The sequence below is a fragment of the Pinus tabuliformis genome, chromosome 6, assembly GCF_031772625.1.
Source record: "Pinus tabuliformis cultivar Carrire ecotype Pingquan chromosome 6, CPIR1, whole genome shotgun sequence".
Taxonomy (NCBI): Eukaryota; Viridiplantae; Streptophyta; class Pinopsida; order Pinales; family Pinaceae; genus Pinus; species Pinus tabuliformis.
Genome location: NC_142292.1, coordinates 975,700,853 through 975,722,576, shown reverse-complemented (window position 1 = coordinate 975,722,576; position 21,724 = coordinate 975,700,853). Strand labels below are relative to the sequence as shown.

Here is a 21,724-nt window from a genome sequence, read left to right as displayed (position 1 = left end):
TGTCCCTGAAATGACCATGCTTGCCTCTTGGCAAGGACTTCGTGAGAACATTGGCCACCTGCTCATCTGTTGATATATACTCCAGCTTCACTGCCCCCTTCTGAACATAGTCCCTGATGAAATGATATCTGATGTCAATGTGTTTTGACCTGTCATGAAACACTGGATTCTCCGTGAGTTTAATGTAACTCTGATTATCACAGTGAATAACCATTGGTCTCAACTCCTGATCAAATAGGCCATACAATATCTTACGAAGCCAAATGGCCTCACAACTAGCCTGGCTAGTAGCCATATACTCAGCCTCGGAAGAGTTCAAAGCCACTGACTTTTTCTTTCGACTAAACCACGACACAACTGTCGAACCCAATTCGAAGCAACACCCTGAAATTCCTGTCAGAAGCACACCCTACACAGTCTGCATCTGTGTACCCTGCCAACCTCACTCCATCTCCCCACTTATAGTCTAGACCATAATCAACAGTCCCCTGCACGTAGTGAAGAATGTGCTTTGCAACTACCCAGTGCACCCTCCTAGGCTCAACCATGAACTCGCTAAGTGTGTTCACTGCAAAACATATATCTAGCCTAGTGTTAACCAGATACATCAGGGACCCAATAAGCTACCTATACAATGTGGGATCCACCAAACTAGAATTTGAAGCATGAAGCTTCTTCTAGTTGGTGATCATAGGTGTAGACATGGGTCTACAATCTACCATGTGAAATCTACTCAACACATCCACAACATACTGCCCCTACCCCAGAAAGATATGCCCCTCCTCCTGCCACACCTCAAGCCCCAAAATGTAATGCATCAGCCCAATGTCCTTCATCTCAAATTCCATAGCAAGATCCTCCTTGCAACCACTAATTAGTCTCTATGTCCCATTAATGAACAAGTCATCAACATACAGCACAAGGATGAGAGGATCATCCCCTACAACAATGTAGTATAGGTCGGATCTGCGTCACTCTTCGTGAAACCTGTTGAAGTTTCTAAGTCTACCAGTTAGAAAGCCTCCATGCACTTTGTCTAATTTATTCCTACCTACTTGTTATTTTACCTAACAAGTTATTACAATGTAAATATTGAAAATAAACACTAGTGCATGCTCAACATATTACAGATCAACAACTAAAGGAAACAGAAACAATCACACCATATGACACCATTATTTTTGGACCAATGTCCCTGGAAAAACCCAATGTGGGAAAACCGGTGCAACTATCTAAGGGTTTTCTTATCAAACAATATCAGAGTACAATCTGGGTGCCAAAGCTGACCTACCCAAGAGAATTTCCTTGGCAGTAATACCTCTCAGTTTCTGACAAATCTCCTGGCCGAAACCACGAATAATCCTTCCGGCAGCTACTCAACACTAATCTGCCCCAAAAACCCCAGCGTTAGCCTCTCTCTGGACTGTGTCAGCCCCTCTCTGCCTAGCAATGCCACTACGTCACCCCGGATGGGTCTGTGTTAGCCTTAGGAGGCCCTGCATCAGTCCTCTGGCCCTCTGCATCAGCAACACTAGCCTCTCTGAGGCTCTGCGCAACTCCGGGATACCTCTGCGTGAGCCCTGGCTGGCTCTGCGTCACTCTCCCCGGCTACTGCACTGCTCTCCCAGCACTATCTCTGCCTCTTTGTTTCTCTGTACTCAAATGCCCCTCAGCTGCATCTCCCGATCACTAATTCTATCTCTCTTAGCAAACCCTGCTCTAGAGAATAGAATGACTGATCATCTAGTGTATTCTCGAAGTGACCCTCAAGCCTCCTCTTATACTTTTCCTGTTGACATCTCAATGGCCGAGATTAAGTCCCTAATCAATGACTAAGATTAGATCTAGCTTGATCCATGTCTTCTGGACCATTCTAACACAGATTCATATTAATACACATTAATATTTTATTTTCCCTAAGTTTAGACTTAGAGACTCTATTAAAAATATTAATTATTTTAATATCTCCTAATCTTCTTAGAATCTGCCCAAACCCTTTCTGGGTATTGGATATCTCATGTGCCCTAGCCTCTCCACAAAATTTTGTGGCTAGGGCACATCCGATGCTACCCCAAATCAACACTCCCTCTTAGCGAGGACTGTGTTCTCGCAATACTCCTCACTGAGTATTACTCTGATCATCCGACATCGATACCTGTGCTCATGTTAGGCCTTCCTTCCCAACATCCTCTGCACTGCTGCATCATGTATTGCTGCCCATGGTTCTGCCACTGCCACTGCTGCATCATGTATTGCTGCCCATGGTTTTGCCACTACCACTGCTGCATCTGTACAACAACTTCCTCTGCATTCGTGCCGCTGCTAGTCCTTTCTCCCAGCACTGCATCCGCACTACTCCTCCTCTCATCATGTTGCATCGTGCTGCCCATTGCGGCACTGCAGCTCAGTTACTGAGAAGTAACTAACTAATCTTCCAACCTGACCTCCCTGTTGGGCTAGAGACACCCACTGATGTTGAAGCTCCCTCTGCCGCTGACAAGTGCTCACTCTCTGACTTCTGCGTTGCTGCAACAACTCCCTGCATCTTGCACCGTTGCACATATCTTTGTGCCATCCCGCACTAGTGCAACACTCCTGTGCCTCTCACACTGTTGCAGCCTACTAGCCTCGCGCTGTCTCAGGACTCCTGCACTGTAGCTCTCTCTTCCGCTCCATCCGCATCTGTCTCTACCCGACTTAGCTGGTCCTGCTACTCCTCTTCGGGGCTCCTGTAGCAAGGTCTAATCCAAGAGGCTGGGTACGTCGAGGATCCTAACCCTCATCGCCTGTAGTTTGCCTGACTACAGCTTGATGTCTCCCCACTTCCGCTCAAGTGGTGCATGTGCACTCATGGCACAGTCATCGTCTGTCAAAACTTCCTTCTCTGCCCTTGTTGGCGCTGCCTTGGTCTCGGAAGACTCTCCCTTACTCTTCTTCCTTGGACACTAGGTCGCATAATGACCCAGCTCCCCACAGTGGAAGCACTTGATCTTGGATAGATCCTCCTTCTTCCGCTTCTCCTGCTTTCCCTTAGATGCTAGGGCAACATCTTTCTCCTACTGCTTGACTTTGATCCCCTTGCTGCTGCTACCCGTCTTCGACTGTCGTCTGATCTCTTCCTGGCAAAGAGCCGCCCACATCTCATCCCAAGGTGGAAGTGTCCCTCGGCCTAGTATACTCTAGACAAATACTTCCTAGTCTTCTGAGACTGCATTCAGGGTCATCATCACCATCAACTCTTGATCCGGCGTGGCTTCTATAGCAGTCAACTGATCTCGGATATTGTTCAGTCCTCCGAGGAAGGTGTCAATCGGTTCTCCCTTCTTCATCTGATATGACCTCAACTAATTCTCAAGTAGCACTCTTCTCTGCACAAAAGTATGTTGGTACAATTTCTTGAGGGCCTCCCACATCTCATATGCCATTTCTCGGCAATGTGTGGTACTAAATGGTCCTTGATGCCGTCAAGGATGATGCTCTTGGCCCTCGCCATTGCCTCCCCATACTTGTCGTTACATTGGGGTCGACTGGGATAGCTATTACCTTCAAGGCGAAGTTCTTGACACGATTTCTATCAAGTACAGATAAGATTCTGGCCTTCCAGACTACGAAGTTCGACGCTCCGTCCAGTCTATCCTGGTCTCTTACTCTGTGTAGTGCCATGATGCTCCTCTACTTCCCTCCTGGAAGTTCTCTATTCAACTCCTCTGAGTCTCTACATCTCGTCTGGAAGTTCTCTTCCAGACTCCCTCTGAGTCCTAATTTCCCTCTTGGAAATCATTCTGCCTCTATCGAGCTGCCCCTTGCTCTGATCGTCTTGTGCAACCGCACCACTGATCCAGGTTCCTCGGTAGCAACTCCTCTGGCCTTGCTCTGTCAGGTACTGTTCTGACTACAGTACCTCACCTGCTCCACTTTGCAATATTCCCACATTCTTCTAAACCCCAGCAACCTGAAGGTGAGAGCTCCTAGGCTCTGCGCAATATCGGCACTAGCGACCCAGCCTCCTCAGCCAAGTGCGTCAGCCTTCCCAGCTACTGCGTGGCTCTGCGTGAGGCTCCTTTTGCCTTCCTTATCTTTTGCGTTGCCTCTTCTCGGCTCACCCTTGATGACGCAGGCACTACATCACCCTTCCCTTCTTGCTGCTTTGCTAGAAACAACTTTTGTCACCTCGAGACAACTATTTTTTGTTGCTATTGCTCTGCTCGGCTAATGTCCTTAGTCCTCCTGTGATCTGCAATCACGCACTGATACCATGTTGAAGTTTCTAAGTCTACCAGTTAGAAACCCTCCATTCACTTTATCTAATTTATTCCTACCTACTTGTTATTTTACCTAACAAGTTATTTACAATGTAAACACTGAAAATAAACACTAGTGCATGCTCAACATATTACAGATCAGCAACTAAAGGAAACAGAAACAATCGCACCATATGACACCATTATTTTTGGACCAATGTCCCCGGAAAAACCCAATGTGGGTAAACCGGTGCAGCTATCTGAGGGTTTTCTTATTAAGCAATATCAGAGTACAATCTGGGTGCCAATCTGGGTGCCGAAATTGGCCTACCCAACAGAGAATTTCCTTGGCAGTAATACCTCTCAGTTTCTGACAAATCTCTTGGATGAAACCCCGGATAATCCTTCCGGCAGCTACTCAGCGCAAATCTGCCCCAAGAACCCCAGCGTCAGCCTCTCGCTGGACTGTGTCAACCCCTCTTTGCCCAGCGATGGTGCTGCGTCAGCCTTAGGAGGCCCTGCGTCAGCCCTCTGGCCCTCTGCGTCAGCAATGATGGCCTCTCTGAGGCTCTGTGCAGCTCCCAACTACCTCCACGTGGCCCTGCGTGAGCCCTGGCTGGCTCTGTGTCACTCTCCCCAGCTACTGTGCTGCTCTCCCGGCACTATCTCTACCTCTTTGTTTCTTTGTATTCAAATTCCCCTCAGCTACATCTCCTGATCACTAATTATATCTCTCTTAGCAAACCCCACTCTAGAGAATAGAATGATTGATCATCTGGTGTATTCTCCAAGTGACCCTCAAGCCTCCTCTTATACTTTTCCTGTTGACATCTCAATGGCCGATATTAAGTCCCTAATCAACGACTAATCTTAGATCTGGCTTGATCCATTTCTTCTGGACCATTCTAACACAGATTCATATTAATACACATTAATATTTTATTTTCCCTAAGTTTAGACTTAGGGACTTCATTAAAAATATTAATTATTTTAATATCTCCTGATGTGTTTAGAATCTGCCCAATCCCTTTCTGGGTATTGGAGATCTTATGTGCGCCGGCCTCTCCACCAAATTTCATGGCTAGAGCACATCCGATGCTACCCCAATCAACAAAACCCATCTGCTGCAAGTAGATATCAATCCTAGAATACCAAGCTCTTGGAGCTTGCTTAAGTCCATGGAGTGCTCGCCTCAACTGACGTACATGGCTCTCCCGCCCAAGTACCTCAAAGCCCTGTGGCTGCTCAACATACGCCTCCTTCTCTATAACTCCATTTAGAAATGCAACCTTCACATCCATTTGATGGATCTACCAACCCATTTCTGGAACAATAGAAATAAGGGACTGGATAGCAGTGTACCGAATTACGGGAGCGAAGGTCTCATCATAGTCATCTCCCTCTATCTGTGAGAACCCTCTAGCCACAAACCTCACCTTGAACTTCTCAATACTACCATCCGCAACATGCTTGATCTTGTAGAGCCACTTGGAAGTCACAACTGGCTTGCCCTCAGGCCTAAGCACCACTTCCTAGACATTGTTCTTAATGATAGAGGCATACTCCTCCACCATAGCCTCTCTCCATACCTCCTGGTTGGCAACCTCCTCATAGCTAGTAGGCTCAGAGTCAACAATGCTGGTAGCCTTGGCTACATAACTGCAAAACTGCTCAGGTGGCACATTGTCCCTATTCACCCTCTTCGGAGGACCAACAGTCTCTGCTTCCGTCAGGGTATCTTGAAGCCACTTGGGCCTCCTCTTCCCTGAAAAAGCTTCCCCATACGGAACCTCATCCTCTGCCCCCCAGTCTAGTGAACTTGAAGGTCTACCAACTAACCTTGGTGTGCCTGTACCAACACTTGTCCTCGAAGAACCTGTATTGGCACCTATGCTTGTGTTAGCTAAAGTGCCATGTGAACTCTGCACCTATAGACTCCCTAAAGAAGTTTTCGGTGAAATCACCACTGGTACCCCAGATGTCACTGACACTAAAGTACCTCCTATACCAGTCAATCCAGAACCCTGAGGTCTTGTTCCCTGTACCTGACCTCCTTGCTAAGGAGAAGTGTGTGACTCTCTCTCATCATACTCCCGTGATCTCCGATAGGCCCTCTCCTCCTCGAACTTCACATCTCTCCTAATCACCACTCTCCATTTAGAAGGAATGAAGATCCGATAGGCCTTCGAAGTCTCGCTGTAACCCATAAAGATACCCTTCTCTTCCATGGGTTCCAGCTTCGTCCTCTTCTCCTTGGCGATATAAGAATATGTGAGACATCTAAAGATACGAAGATGTCCCACATGAGGGTTTTCTCCAGTGAAAGCCTCCTTCGGAGTCATATTCCCCAATACTCTACGAGGACTCCTGTTCTGAAGATAAACAACAGTATTGCAGGCCTCAGCCCACAAAAGCAAAGGCTACCCATAATCATGAATCATCGCTCTAGCAGCCCCAACAATAGCTCTATTCTTCCTTTCAGACACCCCCTTCTGCTGGGGTTGTAAGGAACCGTGAACTCTCTCCTAATGCCCTCCTATGCATAGAAGTCGGAAAACCCACCATCGGTGTACTCACCACCATCGTCTGACCTCAAGACCCGAATCTTCCTAGCTGTCTGCTTTTCCACAAGAGCTTTGAACTCTTTAAAGCGACAGAAGACCTCACCCTTGGTCTTCAGGAAATATATCCAAGTCCTCCTAGAGTAGTCATAAATGAATATAACATAATACTCATAACCACCCAAAGACACATGAGACATACGACCACTAATATCAGTATGAATCAAGTCTAGTATACCTGTAGATCTGCAGTCGCTCGCTGGGAATGCTAACTTGGTGTACCTGCCCAAAGCACACCCTCTGCAAACCTCATAATGCTCGACATTGAAATCAGGAACTCCAATAGTGATCTCCCTCAGTACTCTCAAAGCTCCATGATGCATATGCGCCATCCTCCGGTGCCATAACTCGCACAAGTCTCTACTGCTAGTGGTACTAGTGTGAGTGCTACCAGATGTGCTACTCACCAATGCTTTTGCCGACTAAAAAATAAACCTGTATAGTTTCCCAGAGCGGACTCCAATCACTTTGGCCGAAGTGATGGAAGCTCCCCTAGGATGTATCAATACCTGCCCTTATGAGAAAGTGACATCAAACCCTTTCTCCTCCATAGCAGACACTGAAATCAAGTTCTTCTTCATCCCCGGAACATACAAAACATCCGTGACCTTCAAAGGAGGCAAAGACTCTCTCTCAAAGGTCACAATCCCCACACCAATAGCTCTCATAGTGCGGTCATCTCCTAGTACAATCTCAATATCAAGTGCCCTCTCTGCAAGCTCTGAAAAGAACTCCCATGCACCTTTCATATGGCAGGAAGCCCCGCTATCTATGTACCCCACATCAGATGATGTACTCCTACTAGATGTAGAAGTAATAAATGCAAAGTCTTGGTCAAACTGTGAAGTAAACTGCTTCACCTCTGCTGAAGCTGCAGTGCCCTTCTTCCCCTTGTTCTTCCTCTCAAGACACGCAGCAGCATAGTGTCCCATCTTCTGACATGCCCAACATTTGACTTTGGACATATCCGTATCCTTCTTCTTCTTCTTCTCCTTTCCCTTAGCCCCATCTGATGAGGCCGTTTTCTTGGCCTTCCCTTGTTTCTTCCCCCTGGTTGTCAAGGCTACATCCTCCTCATGTTCTATCTTCACCCCACCACTGCCAGTGTTTTGTATCTCATGCTGCACACAATCATCCTAGAATCTCTCCCAATTGGGAAGATTCTCCCTAGAGGTAACAGCATCTCCAAAAACCTCCCAAGGCTTAGGAAGTCCTGCTATAGCTATCCTGACTAACTCTATGGGTGCAACTGCCTCACCAATAGCAATCAAATCATCACTTACCTGTATGACCTACCAAGATAATGAACTACGCTTTCAGCCTTTGTCATCTTAATGTTATTCAATTGTTCTTTGAGTACCATCTTCCTGCTCTCATTGGTACTCTGATAGAGAGTGGTTAGGGATGTCCACATCTGATATGTATATGTGTTTGCTCTCACTTGAGGAACCACATGATCCTTTAGATTGCCCATCAAAATCCTTTTTGCCTTTGCATTATTTTTTGTGAATTCAACAAGTTCATCTACAACAGTAGGAGGTACAACCACTTGCCGCACTATGTCCCAAATTGTTGCCTCCTCAAACACTGTCTAAATTTTGTCCTTCCAAATGGCATAGTTGGATATCCCATCCAGTCTGTCCTCTATCCTAAGAACATGGCCATGACTGTTGTCTAAAATTTACAAAACCAAGAAAAAGGAGAGATGAACTTTCCAGCACACCTTGCTGTCCCAAAAGTTTAGTCTGTGTGAATTTCACCGTGCTGTCCCAAAATATCAGTTTGTTGTCCATGTTAGGATATTCCGACACATAGGAAATAGTTAAGTACAACTTGGTCTAGTATAGGGTTAGGTAAAGTGTGTTTCTTTACTATGTACATTTTCTAACTTACAATCCGACGGTCACGATATGTAGTGATCCGACAGTTCATTCTCTCCTCGGTATTACCGACACTTGATCCGTGGCTTGACACCCGATTGGTCCATGATTTCTATTTAAAGCGCATGGAAGGTCATTTGTAGGGTAATCCGTCTATGAGAGAAGCTTATGTAAATTTTCATTCTTTTATTAATAAATTCCCTGAAGTGGCCGCGTTGGCTTAGGCCGTGGACTGTTTCCGTCTTTGAGGGTTTTAACCACGTCAAAAATATTGGTGTATTGATCTACGATCTGGTTGTGAGCGGTGTCTTTTGGTGTTCTGTCTGAGGAACTTACCCTGTAAATTCCTACATGGTATCAGAGCTATTTGAGGGCCGCGTCCGTTGGTGATCCAAATCTGAAGCCGGTAGAACTGCATCCGACTGTTGTTTCCCAGATCTACTGTTTCTGACTACTTTCGGGCCGAGAGGACTGCTCTATTGTGTTGGGAGCATCTGTTCCAGTGAGGAACCCCTTTCGTTTCACGCGAAAAGGTTTCCGGTAGCCCAAGTTGCGTCATTTTTAAGATCTGGAGGTATACAGTGTTTATTTGCAGTTTACAGTTATTTTCTCTCTGTTTATTTCGGTTTCAGTTTATTTAGCTTTTTTTATTACCGGATCTATACCTTTCATTTCTACGTATGCTCTTTGCCCTGCGACTCTGTGCGATCTGGGCAAATCAGAAACAGAAAGGAAGGATTTTTCTCATGCGTATGCTCTTTTCCCTGCGCCTTAGTGTGATCTCAGAAAATCAGAAACATTGAGGAAAATATTTAGTTTCCGGCTAAAGCTAACTTCGAGCCGTAAGGTTCGTTTTCTTTGCATGTCCGTGTTGGGTTTTGTGTTTTTTGTTTTGTAGGGAAAAAGAGCTTTCTCAAAGCAAGCACGCAACCCAAAGCATCAACCCCCCCTCTCTCTCTCTCTCTCAAATTTTTTGTATAGCTCAATTGGTTCAAAGCTATTTTAAGAGAGTAGAGGTCTTGGGTTCAAATCTCCTTTTTGTGAGGGCGGATTTTTCATTTCCGCACATTCCCGCACTTCGTCGGCATCTTCAACAACTTTTTTTCAAAAAGCCATAACTTCTTCATCCGGAAGCCGTTTTCAGAGCCGTTTTTTTAAACCAGCCTAATTTTTCGAGATCTATCCATTGGAACACTTAGTTTCAACATCTTTAGCTTCAGTTTCCGTTGAAATGGAAAGTCAATACCAAGTTACCCTTGACAGCACCAACTACTTCCAATGGTTGTCCTACATTGAGGATTTACTTAGAAGTAAAGGTCTCTACAGAATAGCCTCAGGTCAAGAAAAGAAACCGAAGGATGAAGATAAGGCTACTAAATGGGAAAATAGGCAAGATCAAGCACGTGGATTGATAGAGATGTCTATTTCTCCAGATCTTAGATTCCATATTGCAGAACTTGATACTCCTGATGAAGCAATGAAACAAATCAATAAAGTTTTTGGGATTAAAAATGAACTTAGAGCCCATCAACTTGAAAATGAGTTGCTTACATTGGACCCTAATAATTTTTCTTGCATTGAAGATTTCTTGTCCAAGTTCAAGACCCTTAGATATCTCTTGAAAGGTGTTAAGGTTAAGAAAAAAGATAGTAACCTTATCTTTTCCATTCTTACTAAGTTGGGACCAGCCTACTCTGTGTTTGTTTCCACCTTCCATTCTACAAGAGAAGCCTTCATTTCTCAAGGAACAGACTACAAGTCCCCTTCCTTTGACTCTTTTTGTGATTTTTTAATAAAAGAACAAGAAAAACTCTTACACCTTGGTCTTCTTAATCTTGGAAACTCTTCCAAGAAAGCGTTAGCCGCCCAGCAGCGACCAAATTCAAAGAATCCTAAGAAGTCATATCCTAAAAAGAATGGTCCTAAACCAAACAAGGGTCCTAAGCAATCTCAACCTCAAAATGAAAAATCATTTCAACAAAATGATAAGACAAATAAAAACAAATGGAAGAAGACTGATAGACATTGCAACTTTTGTAATCGAGATGGGCACTTAGAATCCAAATGCTTTAAGAAGATGGAAGCCTTGGAAGCAGTGATGAAGAAACATAACATCCATTTGGAGCATTCTTCAACTTCAACTTCATCTTCAGGAATGGCACTTTCTGCATGTGGTTGTCAATCATCTCGGTCTGATTATGCATTAAATGTATCTTCTTCTTCTCATTCTCATGAGTGGCTCATTGATTCTGGAGCTTCTTATCACATGGCCAAAAACAAGTCTGCTGACCCTAATGATCGGAAGTCTACTGCCGGTTATGTGTTCACTCTTGGTTCAAGACCTATTACATGGGCTTGCAAGAAACAAGGTGCCATTTCTCTTTCATCAGCAGAAGCAGAGTATCGTGGTGTCGTAGAAGCTAGTAAAGAAGCCTTGTGGCTTCGTCAGATCCTGTCAGATTTTGGCTTTCAGCAACAGCATCCGACTACACTTTGGTGTGATAATCAAAGTGCCATTCAACTATGCAAAGATCCAGTCCAACATCAGCGCAGCAAACACATTGAACTGCACATGCACTTCATCAGAAAGCTCATTCACGACCATGTTCTTGAAGTGCAATATTGTTCAACAGATGATCAAGTTGCAGACATCTTCACAAAGGCTCTCACAGAGGCGAAGTTCACTAAACTTCAATTTATGGTTGGAGTTCAGGAAGTTGTCACTAAGGGGGGATAGGCTCTAGTGCCTCCTTCCTTCTCCTATTGTGTCATATTTGTAAATCCTTCAATCCTATCCCAAGTTTTTCTTAAGGGGGGATGTTAGGATATTCCAACACATAGGAAATAGTTAAGTACAACTTGGTCTAGTATAGGGTTAGGTAAAGTGTGTTTCTTTACTATGTACATTTTGTAACTTACAATCCGACGGTCACGATATGTAGTGATCCGACGGTTCATTCTCTCCTCGGTATTACCGACACTTGATCCGTGGCTTGACACCCGATTGGTCCATGATTTCTATTTAAAGCGCATGGAGGGTCATTTGTAGGGTAATCCGTCTATGAGAGAAGCTTATGTAAATTTTCATTCTTTTATTAATAAATTGCCTGAAGTGGCCGCGTTGGCTCAGGCCGTGGACTGTTTCCCTCTTTGAGGGTTTTAACCACGTCAAAAATACTGGTGTATTGATCTGCGATCTGGTTGTGAGCGGTGTCATTTGGTGTTATGTCTGAGGAACTTACCCTGTAAATTCCTACAGTCCAAACCACTGTTTGCTATCCCAAACTACTATCTGTTGTTCAAACTGCAATTTTCAGCGTGTAGCTTCGATACCATGTTGAAATTTGATGACTAAAAAGTTTCTTGCAATCCCAACCCGATTTTAATTTCACCTTATCACTCCCATTTAGTTAAATGCCCTTTCCCATAAGCATACATTCAACATATACAATTCTGGAAATGGAATTTTCAGATTAAAACACATGCGAGTGTCAATGCATGATGAAAGTAAATATGGACATAAACAAACCAGAAACACGCATAAAAATACACAGATTTTTGGTCAACTTAGACCCAGGCAAAACCCCTTCAATCTTCTCCAGGGAAAACGTGTTAGAGAGCTCTTCAAATTTATTTATCTTTCAAGTTCAAGAAAAAATACATTTGCAGACAACACAAAATGCAACTTATCTCTTCAGCGCAAAACTCCTTGAAAACTGTGCCCACTTTGTCTCGATTTTCGTGCCCACTTGAAGTTGAAAATATGTATTGTACGGATTTTTTTCTTTTTTTAGAAAACTTCTCTCGAACGGCATGCAGCTCAAAACATTAAATGATGTTCGTATTGTACTTTCTGTTGTCTTCTCTGCCTTGATTTTTGTGCCCAGCTTTGCCCAGAAATCACTCTTTTAGCTTGTTGCAAGAAATTTCTCCTTTAGAACTTTTCTCCAGCTCTCAGCCTCCTTTCTCCAATCTGCTCATGAAGAATGAATGCAGTCTTTCTGTTCTTTTCCCCCTTTTGTTTCCCTAAATGACTTTTGGGCAACCCTAAAATCTAATGGCTCAGATTCATTTAGATCAAAGGATGAGAATAAATGTGCATTTAATTCTCACTTTCTATTTTTTAACTCACCCATTAAATAAAGTAGCCACATTGTACTTTATGTCTAAAGTCACTTTTCACTTTATAATTTAACATTGACTTTACCACTTATAAAGGCACTTTCACTTTATAGAGCCACACTTAGGAAAATAATTATTTTGGACACTTTTCCCTAAGTAGAGACTAACCCATGGGAAACCATACACTGACACTGCTCCCACAAGTTGAGCCAAGACTATGAACTCTGATACCACTGTAATATTCCTAAAAGGAATTTACAATGATAAACAAAGCATACATAGCAAAAACACACACACAAAATGTCATAATCTGCGCTAAGCTGAGCCATTTTATTAATATAAATGCGGGGTACAAGATAACATCAGAATGCATGCACTTGGGCTTACCCAAGGCAAGCTAACAATGCCTAGATGATGAAATCAGCTGCTTGGACACAAGTGTAGTTGTCCCCAACAAAGCTTTGCACTGTCCCTCTGAAAAGTGAAAACTACAATGTTGGCTGCAAACAATGGCTACTAGGACCTCTTACGGTGTTCAGAAAAATATGGGAAATTAACATTGGACTCTCTTCCAATAACCCACAAAAACCCACGAAGGAATTGGCCAAATGTTGACATCGGTATTTCGGCCCAATTTTTACTAGCTCCTCCAGCTACTAGGTATTTTGACCCACCAGTAAATGATGCTGCTAAATGCCCCCAAAATGGCTGAGATATTCAGCATTCTCCTTCGAAACTCCTCCACGAAACTTAGCCCCAAATTCCTTTTTCTCCTTGTGTCGCACATGTGGCACGAAATAGAATTGTGATGGCCCTACCTAGTCTTTGCTAATCCCACTCCACAAACACACTGCAACACTTCCGGATTGATCTTAAGATGATGGATACTCCCTCCAAGAGCTGCCACTCGAGGTCCACCGAAGCAAGGGTGAGATTCTCGCTTGAAAATCTCTTGTGCTCAACAGCGCATGCAGACTTGGCTTCTAGCTCAAGCGTGCTAGTCAAAGTGAATGTTCAAATGATCAAAGATGCCCAAAATGAGTGCCTCCTATTTTGTCATTGTGTCTCCCATTTGCCCACGTGGAGCCCAGCCATCAAACCCTTCATCCTTTCCATCCAAGAAATGTGTATTTCCAAGAGGGGAGCATATTTTCTCATTGGAGTGGTCCCCACCATCCACTAACCATTTTATTTTTTCGTTTTCTCCTAAGTTGTGCTCTTGCCTTAGCTCCAAAACTCAAGTGGGGTCCAGCAACCCACTTTTCCCAAGTGAAAGTGCAAAATATGACAAAATTGGCAAAATTGATATTTCCCCTTAGCAATATTGCTAAGTGGGAATATCACATTTGAGCGGTAACAGGTCGGACTGCCATCCAGTGGTAGTTTGGTGGGTTTACCACAACTAAACCAGCTTCAATTCTTTGTGCATCATTTCATGTGGGTCTGCATGATAAGCCCTTAAGTGACACATCCCAAGAGATGGACTCAAGACAAAAAATGGGGAGCTTTTCTTAAGAAAAAAAAATCATTCTAGAATACATAAAATAGTACCCCAAGATGAGTGATTAGATTAAAGAAGCAACACAAATATTTTTTTTTATTAACTACTCATAATTAGGGTAGATATAAGCATATCAAAACCCTCATATCTTTGTTAATGTATAGTACTATTGTTTATGTTGTTTCTCATATTCTATTGAATCTTGCGTTGACAATCCATTTTTCTACATCCATAATTATCTTGAGCTTCTTCAGCTTTTGAGTAGCCTGCTACATGTCCTGAATCTTCACTTAGCAAAAAAGCATCTTCATTTATTTTCCCAATCTGTAGTGTTTGCTGTGAACAAAATAACTTTTGGGACAGTGTCCAGGCAAGCAATATTCTTCTGTCAGGGGTTTATAGCTGTATCTAAATCGCTACTGAATGCATAGTTTTGAACTTGTTCTAAATTGTTTGCAGGAATTCATGAGGCAATCACTGCAAATTTGCTTGATTCATACAGTTTATCTCTGCTCAATCCTTATATGGTTGTATTCTTTTCCATACCTTACAGTATGTTTTTCAAGTTTGAACGGTATTTATCAGAAGTTATTGTTTTGTGGAATCAAATGACTGAACCTCTTTGTTGGCTGTGGAATCCATGGGTCAATTACTCTTCCAGCCCAATCTAAGTGCAGCCTGGCTCTTTCAGAAAGCAATGTCTGCCCAGCCATATGACAATGTTTCTCCAGACTTCATTAATGATCTCCTCTCAGCGAACTTTAAATGCATGCAGGTTCATTCTTTAACAATCCGTGATAGGCATTTCATTTGGCTTACAGATATAAAAGATGCACATTTAAGAATAATCAAGATGACAGGAGCTGATTGTTATGAATTACATTCCTTTCAGAGGCTGGGAGATCCAGTCCTACGTCCATTTCTTCAGGTTCTGTTCCAAACCTGTCCCTTTTGCAGCAGAAGCATGAGTCTAGGCAGATGAATCAATATAAAGTGTTGTGTCTGTTTTCAGATTCTATCAGGATTTGACCAACTGGCAAAGAAGACTAAATTTCTCACTTTGTTCTTTGTTTGTGAACTCAGGACGTAATACAGTTCAAACCATTAGCGAAGTCTCTTGGATTGATTATGTTGACATATCCTCAACTCTTGCCTTCAATATTTTATCAGGTTTTATATATTAGCTATCTTAAATTGGTTGTTGTTATGAAATCCAGCAATGTTAGTTTGTCTTTGTCGTTCTAAACTCAAGAAACAAATGCCAAGCCAGATTGATTTGAAAATTAAACTCATTATAACTGACAAGGAAATTCCTATGGACCTTGCAGACTTCCTCATTATAGCTCATCTATAACTTGATGGAATTACTTAGTATTTCAGCCAAGGAACCATAAGGAAAAACAAAGCATGGTACCAAATAATCACCAAATCAACAAAGGAAGACCGAGGACTATTACCCCTGATTTCAGGAGGGGTACATATGTACCTCCTCATTTTTGGCAGAACCATTATAATCCCAAAGAATGCAAGTCAAAAGCCCTGTAACCCATGTGGAGGCCCTATATTCCTAGGCCTAGTTTGGTCGTTGATGGCCTGTCCTTTTGAGCTAAGTCCTTGGTCATTTTGTCCTGTATAGGATCGGGGGAATTTGGATGGATCTCAAGGGTACTTATGGTTTAGAAGAGCCAGAAGTTTTTAGGGATGATCACCAGTGTAGAGGCCAATCCAGCCCACATCGAGTGCACCTATGTCATTCCCAGTTGGTTGTGCCATTGAGCTTGTTGCATTCTTTGGCCACGGTATATTTATTAGACAGTTCTCAACATGGCAGTCTCACAATTTTTTAGTATGTTTATGCTTCCCAATGAATGTGGTCTCAAAAGGCAAAAAGTTAACTTAGTCTTAAAATACTCAACAAAACTCATAGATGACAAGCCACGTTGAAATTTTTCCAAAATATGAAGGCATCATCAAGAAAATAGCAGTCAAAGGTGGTCTAGCAGTTGGTGGGGTTTCCAGCTGGCATAACAGGGGCAGATTTTGATAGAATGAGACATGCAATACATCAACAGCATCTTCAGAATCATTCAGATGTAATATTCCTAATTAGCCATGGCTAATTGGAATATTCGATTTTGTCCAAATTTTGCCTTCTATAGTTATTTTGTAAATAAAAAAGTAAGGAAGGGGGACATAACTCACTTTTAGAATAAAAAGTCACTTCCTAGTAGCACAACGTTGTGACTTAAAGGGGAGCCAAGGGGGCCAAAGGGGGGACGCAGAAATGGAGCCCACGCAGACACATGGAGGGACTGCGCAGGAGGGAAGACACATGTGGCAAGAGGGGAATCACGCAGGAGGAGGTGAGCCTTGGGATTGAGAGAGGCAAGGGCTATAAATGAGAGAGGAGCCCCCTCATTTTGATCATTCAGTTATGAGCATTTGTGATAGTCATTTCGACTTAGAGCACGCTGGCTATTTAGTTAGTCTGCAGCACTGTTTAGTGCATTGAGTGTCTTCGTTCGAATATCTCACCCTTAGCCCCGGGGGACTTTGAGTGCCTGCTCGGGCAAGGTATTTCCATTGGCATTTCAGCAGTAGATACTTCAGCATTTCAGCAATAGTTTATCAGCATTTTGGAGGACTGCGCAGCACTGAGAGAGGGACGCAGTTCTGGAGGACTGCGCAGCACTGAGAGAGGGACGCAGTTCTGGTTTGGTGCTGGGAGGTAGAGCAGGGGATCAGCCCTTGCAGCTGGAGAGTTTTTGGCAGGGGTTTTAGGCATATTTTTGGAGGGTTGCATTCAGTGGCAGCGCAAAGCACTGAGAGACTGCGCAGAACCCCAAGGGGGTGATTTTCAGGGGTCGGCCATTCCAGGAGAGCTTTCTGGGTTTTTCTGGGTTTCTTGAGTAGAGTCCGATTCCAGAGTTTCAGCCTTTTCTGAGGAGGGGAGCAGCCCCAAATCCTCATTTGATTTCTAGTAGCAGCAACAGCATAACAATGTCCCAACAGCTTGGACGCAGATCAGAGAGGGTCCATTCCTTCACTATTCTAAGTGTATTTCTTCACTTGCCTAGTGCAAGTAGAGGTGCCATCTTCCTGATCACCTCCTGTACTCATTTTATTACTCAGTATAATAAAATGGCTTAGCATTCTCTCGGCATTTCTTGTGTATCTGCTTATGGTTTATTTGATATATATCGTATCATTGTTATTTGTATCTCTTTGAGCATTCTCGGCTATTATAACACTTGTGTGTGTCTATTATACTCTTAGACAGAGTCTGGAAAGGACTAGGTAGCCTCCGGATCTTGTCCTCTTTTAGAGGCGACATATTTGGTAAATGCCCTCCTAGTCCATCTCTGGTTGGAGTTTGCTTGTGTTTGAGGTATATTCGTGTGGAGCTAGCAATCTATGACACCAGGGGAAAAACCCTATATCTATTACAGAGGATCGGAGATACAAAGACTCTGGGTGTAGGTTGGAGAACACTTACGGAGAGGGAGACTGTGTTCCGATAGTAGACGCAAAACAGGAGGAGCCTGTAGTGGACACGGAGCAGAGGGAGCCTGTGGTGGACGCAGAGCAGGAAGCTCCGATGGCAAATGATGACGGGAAGAGATTTGCGGATATGCTCCTCAAACCAGTGCAGGATCTATTGAGGCAGATTGAGGTGATGAGGCAGAGATTCACGGCAGTAGAGGCCAGACAGCGTGAGAGCCCACGGGTTTTCCAGGTTGGTGAGGGATCAGGCGCATCCCACCATTTGCCAAAGCAGCGTGATACTGCGTAGCAGGTGGCCTCACATGCCCCTACATGCTCTACCATGCCCACTTTCTTAGGAGCAGACACGGGGGCCGTAGCCCAGCAGGTGGCAGAGCCCGGACATATGGGCGATTATTTTGCAGAGTACCAGGCCTATGCACAGGAGTTCAGGGACGCCCTCTCATTCAAAGATTTTGTTCAGCTCTAGCGGGATAGAAGACCCCGCGACCATCACAGAGGGTACCGACATTACCATGATGGTGACATCCACCGTGCAGCGAGTAGATTCCACTTGCCTACGTTTGATGGTTCATCGAACAGCTCGGCAAAGTCTTGGGTGGAGAAGCTGGACATTTATTTCCAACTTAACCAGATGTCGGAGACAGAAGCCATCAAGGTGGCAACATTGCATTTGGATGGTGAGGCCCAGGATTGGTGGTTTCATGGGATGGTTACACTCGGGCACTCTACAGTGACAACATATGTTGAGTTTACCAGGAGATTGATGGAGCGATTTGACCGGAGGGATCCAAAGCAGCATTTTGTTGAGCTGACGAGGCTCAAACAGACAGGGAGCCCAGAGACCTACATTGCAAATTTCTTGAGGGTCTCCATGATGGTGCCAGCCCTATCCACGACGCGGAGGGTCTATATGTATGTTGAGGGGTTAACAGAGCCACTTCAGGGTCTAGTCCAATCCACTAGACCAGCCACACTCCAGGACGCTATCAATAGGACCCGAGACTTACAGGATGTCTTACCCAGGACCCGGACACCTTACCCCCAGAGATAGACTTTCCAGTCTAAGGGGAAGGACGTAAGGAATCCACCTCCAAAGGGGAATCCAGGACAAGTACAACTTGATGATGATGCCAAGAGGGAGCTGAAGAAGAAGCGGTTGTGCTTCACATGTTAGGAGTCGTGGGCACCGGGACATACATGTGTTGCAGCCTGCTGGCAAAGCACATTTTATTGAGGTCTTCTCTGAGAGCAGTGGAGAAGAGGATGACGAGGATGATGGGGAGGCCAGAGATAGCCATGCCGTACAGGGACCTTTACCACCTTCACCACCAGCAGCAGGAGGTGCATCATTTGCACCCACCGGAGAGGCCCTTGCAGCATTGCGAGGAGTTCTCAAGTATCTGACGCTACGCATACGAGGGACAGTACATGGCCAGCAAGTATCAGTTTTGGTTGACAATGGGGCAACCCACAACTTCATCGATGCACAGATGGTTGAGCGGAGAGGTATACAGACAGAGAGCTTCGATGGGTTTTCAGTCTTGGTCCCAGAAGATCAGACCATGACGTGTGCTCGTTATGTTCCAGAGCTTTCAGTGACAATGGGCACCTACACATTGACTGACCACTTTTTCGTGTTTGATATTCTGGACACCAACATGATATTGGGTGTTGAGTGGCTTATCACTCTAGGGAAGGTCACGACGGATTGGAAGACCCTAGAGATGGAGTGGGATGATGAGAAGACAGGGAGGCATGAGAAGATACGGGGACAGCACACATATCTGCCTCAAACTGTTTCGACTCATCGGATGGAGGCAGCCTTCCAGAAGGGAGACATAGAGTGGGCAGTGGAGCTGCGTGCATCAGAGGCAGGGACTACAGGGCAGTCAGTGCATCCAGAGATACAGTCCATCCTTGATCGGTATACCATAGTGTTTTGGGAGATTCCACCATGACAGCCACCGGATCGGGGGTTTGAGCACACCATCAAGCTAGAGCAGGGCATACAGGCAGTGATCACCACTTTATAGGCACCCCAAGGCCTACGGGATGAGATTGAGAGGGCTATCCAGGAGTTGCTGGCTCTTGGGCACATTCGACCAAGCACGAGTCCTTTTGCTTCTTTTGTGGTGTTGGTGAAGAAGAAGGACGATACGCTGAGGATGTGCATTGACTACAGGGCCCTGAACAAGAAGACCCTGAAAAACAAGTACCCCATACCCAGGATCGATGAGTTGATGGACGAGTTGAGAGGGGTACGTTTCTTTTCAAAGATTGATTTAAGATTAGGGTACCATCAGATTCGCGTGAGGGAGCAAGACATTCCCAAGACCGCCTTCAGGTGTCACTATAGGCACTTTGAGTTCTTGGTGATATCTTTTGGGCTAACCAACGCCCCAGCTAGATTTCAGTCCTACATGAATCACATCTTCCGTAGTCACTTGAGGAAGTCTGTGTTGGTATTCTTCAATGATATTCTCATTTACAGCAGGACTTGGGAGGAGCATCTCCAACACATTGAGACAGTATTACGTATCTTACAGGAGCAGCAGTTCTATGCCAGACTCTCCAAGTGTGAGTTTGGGTTGACAGAGATGTTATATCTGGGACACATCATAGGGGTGGACGAAGTGAGAGTCCACAGGAGAAGATCAGGGCCATCAGAGAATGGTCGGAGCCAAGAAATGTGACGGAACTTCGAGGATTCATTGGCATTTGCACGTACTACCGAAAGTTCGTCAAAGGTTTCTCACAACTTGCTGCACCCCTAACAAACTTGACGAGGAAGGGGGCATTCATTTGGTCGGATACAGCGTAACGAGCCTTTGACAGGCTCAAGGAGGTTATGAGCAGCTGCCCAGTGCTTGCATTGCTATATTTTACACAGCCATTTGTTTTGGAGTGTGATGCGTCGGGAGAGGGGATCGGCGCAGTATTGATGCAGGGAGGTCACCCTATTGCCTTTGAGAACCAGAAGCTTCTTCCGCACGAGAGTTTGTATTCTATATACGACAAGGAGATGCTGGCCATCATGCATGCATTAGCTAAGTACCGGCAATATTTGGTGGGCAACAGGTTCAGGGTGAGGACTGATCACAACAGCCTCAAGTTCTTTTTGGAGCAGAAGCAGTTACAGGAGAGGCAGCAGAAGTGGATCAGTAAGATCCAAGCACATGACTTTGACGTTGAGTATGTCAAGATGTGGTAGCAGATGCCCTTTCACGTAGACCGGCCACGTTGTCTCTTATGAGCTTGGATACAGACTGGAGGGCTCAACTCTTAGTAGAGTACTCCAAGGACAGGTTTGCATGTGAGATTCTGGACGGGTAGGTGGCAAATGACAGGTACAGATTGATCGATGAGATCATCTATTACAGGGATCAGATCTTCTTGACTAAGGGGTATCAGCTCAAGAAGAGGATACTCCAGGCATCACATGACTCACCATTGGCAGGCCATCAGGGGTTTACCAAAACCTACATGGCCATTAGAGAGAGGTTCTCATGGAAGGGCCTCAAGGAGGACGTACTCCAACATATCTAGGAGTGCAATGTTTGCCAAAGGAACAAGGGGGAAACGAGCCATCCCGCGGGATTATTACAGCCTCTTCCCATTCCGGAGGGGAAATGGGAGAGTATTTCGATGGACTTCATCACAGGGTTGCCCATGATACAGGGCAAGAATTGTATCTTTGTCATCATTGGTCGGCTGACGAAGTACGCACATTTCTTTGCCATATCCGCACATTATACAGTAGCACAGGTGGCCGAGCTGTTCTTCAGGGAGATCTTCAGGCTACATGGTCTTCCTAAGACCATCGTCAGTGATAGGGACAGCCGTTTTATGGGC

General features: G+C 44.6%; 1 protein-coding gene across 2 annotated transcripts in view; it reads left to right on the top strand.

The window, feature by feature from the left end:
• The window catches only part of LOC149262256 (Lycopene beta/epsilon cyclase protein), a 638,941-nt gene that overhangs the window by 564,388 nt on the left and 52,829 nt on the right, over positions 1-21,724 (top strand). The window contains exons 12-15 of one of the 2 annotated variants that reach the window (XM_089423775.1): positions 14,825-14,892; positions 15,027-15,140; positions 15,258-15,293; positions 15,449-15,535. In XM_089423775.1, the coding sequence (XP_089279901.1) occupies positions 14,825-14,892; positions 15,027-15,140; positions 15,258-15,293; positions 15,449-15,535 (305 nt within the window). The remainder of the gene's footprint in view (positions 1-14,824; positions 14,893-15,026; positions 15,141-15,257; positions 15,294-15,448; positions 15,536-21,724) is intronic. The other variant, XM_089423779.1, reaches the window with a different exon arrangement.